This window comes from Phaethon lepturus, unplaced genomic scaffold (assembly GCF_000687285.1).
Source record: "Phaethon lepturus isolate BGI_N335 unplaced genomic scaffold, ASM68728v1 scaffold54274, whole genome shotgun sequence".
NCBI classification, from domain to species: Eukaryota; Metazoa; Chordata; class Aves; order Phaethontiformes; family Phaethontidae; genus Phaethon; species Phaethon lepturus.
Genome location: NW_010535137.1, coordinates 1 through 4609, shown reverse-complemented (window position 1 = coordinate 4609; position 4609 = coordinate 1). Strand labels below are relative to the sequence as shown.

At 41.5% G+C, this 4609-nt stretch overlaps 1 protein-coding gene across 1 annotated transcript in view; it reads right to left on the bottom strand.

Annotated features, from left to right (window-relative positions):
* Positions 1–1446, bottom strand: part of LOC104619716 (kalirin-like) — a gene marked incomplete at its 5' end in the record, with an annotated part of 28982 nt that extends 27536 nt beyond the window's left edge. Inside the window, 2 exons of the mRNA XM_010285700.1 lie at positions 93–340; positions 1208–1446. Of these exons, the coding sequence (XP_010284002.1) occupies positions 93–340; positions 1208–1446 (487 nt within the window). The remainder of the gene's footprint in view (positions 1–92; positions 341–1207) is intronic.
* Positions 1447–4609: the final 3163 nt, after the last annotated feature.

Sequence of the window (4609 nt, the reverse complement as noted above, 5' to 3'; positions counted from 1 at the left end):
GCAGGAATTCCCTACCATTTGGGTTTGTTTATTATTTTTTTTTCCTCAAAAAATCCACATAGTGCTCCCAGCGAAGCCAACATGGCACTTACTTGATGCTTCCGTCGCTATTATCTGTAGAGGATTTAGTGAGGGGAGCCAAGATATTGCCGGGGATCCATCCTTCAGCAGCCGGAGAGTGGTCGTTTGCAGGCTGGTACACGAGGAACATGTTCTGCTGGTTGATAGCAAGGATCTGTACCACCTCTCCTTGATTCACACAGATCTCATCCTCCTTCAGTGCATAGTAATCTTTAATCACCACCATGGAAGAGGTCCCATTGCACCCACCTAAATCAGTCTGTGAAAACAGACACAACAGAAACCGGTGAGCAGGCGGCACTGAGGAACCTGTGTTTTCCAGCAGCAATCCCACCACTTCATTTCCAGCCTAATTGTACCAGGGAAAAAGATACAAATCACTTAAAGTTCACATTGGTAGAAAAGGATTTTAAGGATCTGAAAGGTGGCAGTAATCTGGTACAAACCAGCCTCCTATTTAGTATTAGATTTCACAGCTGCTAGCAAGGGTGCCCCAGCCATGTACTCATTTGCATGTCAAGCCAAATGGGGGGAAAGACCAACGGAGGCTCAACGTTAGAAGCCAAATAAATACTCGCACATCTCATGATCTTAAATATAGGTCATATTGGAAAGTAGCTTTGGTCAACCACAGCCAGCAGCAGGATCCAAACACTGCTGGTGGTTACTGACTCTTTGGTGGCTTGTGTGCAGTGCACATGCACCCAAATTATAACCTTCAACTGGCACCCTGTGAGCTGTTACATGGGAAAACTCTTCCATACCATCAGAGTAGATCTATTCAGGAATGGGTGGTTAATGGATATTAGAGAAGCCTGAAGATTGCTGTCGCCAGTACTGCAAATGGATATTCAGTTCATCAGGTCTGCAAACACAGTGCTCAGAAAACCACTGGGTTCAACGCTCCAGGCTCGAGCTCCATCTCCATTTCCCAGCTGAAGTGCCACCCATCTGGATGCCAGAGCTTTCACAGTCTCTGCTTAAACCCAAATCACATTTTACACCATTGCTTCAGTATGTTGATTCCTGTTGACCTGGTTAGCTGATAATTAAAGCTAACCTCACAGATTGTCTATGGTATAAAAAATGGGCTATGAGATCATGTTTAATCAGATGAGCTCAGTACCTTGCTTTGTTCATACTTGTCTCCGGGCTGTGAGTGTTCATACCCTGTGCTGCCGTTGGAGGTAGATATCTTCAGGGGTGGGAGAGATGGGTTACGACTTGTAGCCTTCAAAGGCTTCTCAGACCCTACTGGAACAGAAGAATAGGGTCTGCTGTTGGGCTGAGGGACCCTACTGGTCTGGGGCCTCAGCACTGCTGAGCTACTCTCTTTGCGTTGGTACTCTATGGGAGACTGCAGCGCTGCAAAAGAGGACAAGAATTAGATATATGCTTTCAATGATGTTGCAAAGGGATGCAGAGAGTGTGTGAGGTGATTCAACTGGAACAGACACAGAAGTTGCAAACCAAACAGGAACAGGAGATGCCACCCATGGAAACACATGGCACATTCATGGCTAGACAGGACGCAAGCATGTTATGTTGTACTGCGCATGAACTGAACACAGCACACCATGTTGCTGCAAAGAATAGCTTCTCTAACCAACACAGTGGACTAAAATATTTGCCATTTATAGCATACATAACTGCATTCATTTTCTTCAAAATCACAGAAATTAATTGCATCCTGTAGTCAAAATAAATGAAAGCCTAATGAGAGATGCACAGCTCATTTACAGTGAATTTTATTATCATCAGAAAACACAGGTCAAGACCCGTAAGTCTCATTTATGTATTCCCAAGAGAGTGTGACTACTGAACACTATTTAGACATGATGCACTGCAACTTGGCTCTCTATGTGCTTTATATATTAACTACTGTGGTTCAAGGAACTGCTGGAAATGACCAGCAAGTGAGGAAGTATAGATGGAACAAAGACATTAATCCCAGCAGTCCAGACCTCTCCAGAAAACACCCATAAGCAACATTAAACAGTTTCATAAGCCTTAAAAGAGTCTGCTTGTGAAAGTGTACATTTCATAGTCATGGAGAGAGCTTACACAGGGAAAAGTGTAAGAAGGATAAAAATGCCAGATGGCAAAGAAATAAAGGGTTTGTTATGTTTGGGGGAGAAGGGATCAGGGCTGGGACTCACAGCGAATGGGAAAGAACAGATTTGCTAGGCTCAGACTACCATCCCCAGACCTATGGGTTTCTTTTTTTGCATGTCATGTGTACACAGTTAATACTGTGTACATGCACCAGACTAAACCTACTGGAATGCAGAGAGACTAGTCTAGCAAGAGGCAGACGGAAGACATAATGTCACAGCATCAGCCCAACCAGGGAATCACAACAGAAGGAATGTCTTTCCCAACAAGAGGAAAAGAAGAAACAGAAAGGCTCAGCACCACACAGCATACTCTCTAGCATTCCCGTTCCAGAGAAAGGCAGGACTACTGCAACAAGAAATCTCTTAATACTAAAGAACAAGAGACTAAAAAAAAAAAAATCAAGGAGGATGCCAGGTTACCATTTTCTTCAAAAGGACAAACATAGACCTGTAGCAATCTGGAAGACTACTTGGCTCCAAAACCTGCTCAGTGACCTTTGTCACAGAAGTGCTTTGTATTTATGCCACAGTGACTACCAGTTTCACTTGCTTACCTCAACTGCAGCTGAAAACGGTTTGGTCCTGCTGCAGAAGGCCACAGAGGAGAAGGAAGGTTGGGGAGAACTTTGACAATGATTTCGACAGCGACGGTGACATTTTTCTAGTGTATACAGTAGATTAGGCTGCAAGGACTTTAGCAGTAAGATCTGAATGAATACTTATCAACCTGTCTCAAAACAATCTATCCTACTCAGTGCTTTTAAAGTGTATTTTGTTGAGTGTCCACTTGTGACTACTAATTCCACCGTTAACTATCACAGCGATGTCTGGCTTCCAGCCTCCTGTTCAACATCTGTTAGTATTCTTACAAGCTTCTGGCCAAAATCAGCGTTCACTAACTTGCATGCTCTCTCTTTCTGTCTCACCGCCCCCCGCCCCAACATAATTAAAAAAAAGGTACAGATTAATGGCATTTTCCTTATGAAATATATCCATCAGTGACATACTTTCTTTACAGCTTGCTTCTTAAAACAAAATGAAAGAACAGTCACTATAGCCAATCATTTAGTGCACAGTTTGTTTCTCAAGCTTAGCAGCTTTTGCTTTTCCAAGGAAAAATATGAAAAGCATGAATATTACAGTGTAATTGCACCAAGTTTTACATTTATGAACTGTGGATACAAATACTATGCTTTATACGTAGCCCCGTACTCTTCAGGACTTCCCTGTTGACGAGAGAAAATGAGAGACAGCTTGGGCAACAACTCACAGGGAATATTTTGTTATTCAGTTTACGCAGCATTGGCTCAGTGTGGATTTAATATGATTTTAAAGACAGAAAACATCCGCTTTAATGAAATGCAAAGCTAAAGAACATGTTTAAAGATTAGTCAGCCTCAATAAGATTACATCCTAAAAGCCACTTAAATTGTTCTGGACTGGACAGACTCTACTGGATACAATATAATTTTCTTGGATCTTATTTATAGGTTTAAAGTAAATGCTTAAGCCTGTGTTTTAATACAAATTTATTTTTACTTCTAGCTTTAGAGATACTGATGATTAAATTCCTAACCCATCAAATTCCTTGCTGGCCTCACAGAAGATAAGGCTAAAGAGAGGCTATGAAGATGCTTCAGTAGAAAAAGGGGCTCACAGGGCAGTAGGTACTGGGAGAGTAAGAGTGAATATATAAAAAATAAAACAATGAGTAAGAAAGATGTGGAAGGGAGAGAAAACCCATGCAGTACTGTCTGTGGAGTTCTCACAAGGTTTAAAACAAATTTCTGTAGCTAACCATTAGTGGAACTTATTTTTATTCCAATAAACCCTCATCCAAAGCTAACTGCACTGACACAAAACCAGCAAGTTCTGGTACCAACTGGTCAAACCGGAGAATTTAGACTGCTCATCTCACCAATGCATTTAAAGAATCATTTTACAGTGTTTGTATGAGGCTCTTTCTATTCCAAGATATGAAAACCCAATATCAAGTTTTGGAATCATGGATGAAACACTATTTCCCTTCTCAGCTCAGCCATAGTTTTCAAACTGTCACAAACAGCTTTTGCATGTAACCCTTTCCCAGCCAACTTCTGAAAAGTAAAACAAAATTAAATTAAAATTTTTAAAACCTCTATCCTGAAGAAAAGGGAACCTTTGTTTTGATGTGAACTGAAAGATCTTCAGATTTTCACAGAATCGTTAAGGTTGGAAAAGACCTTGAAGATCATCAAGTCCAACCATCAACCCAACACCACCAAGCCCACTAAACCATGTCCTGAACTGCCACATTCACAGGTTTTTTGAATACTTCCAGTGATGGTGACTCCACCACCTCCCTGGGCAGCTTGTCACAATGTTTGACCATTCCCTCAGTAATTTTTCTTAATATCTAGTCTAAACCTCCC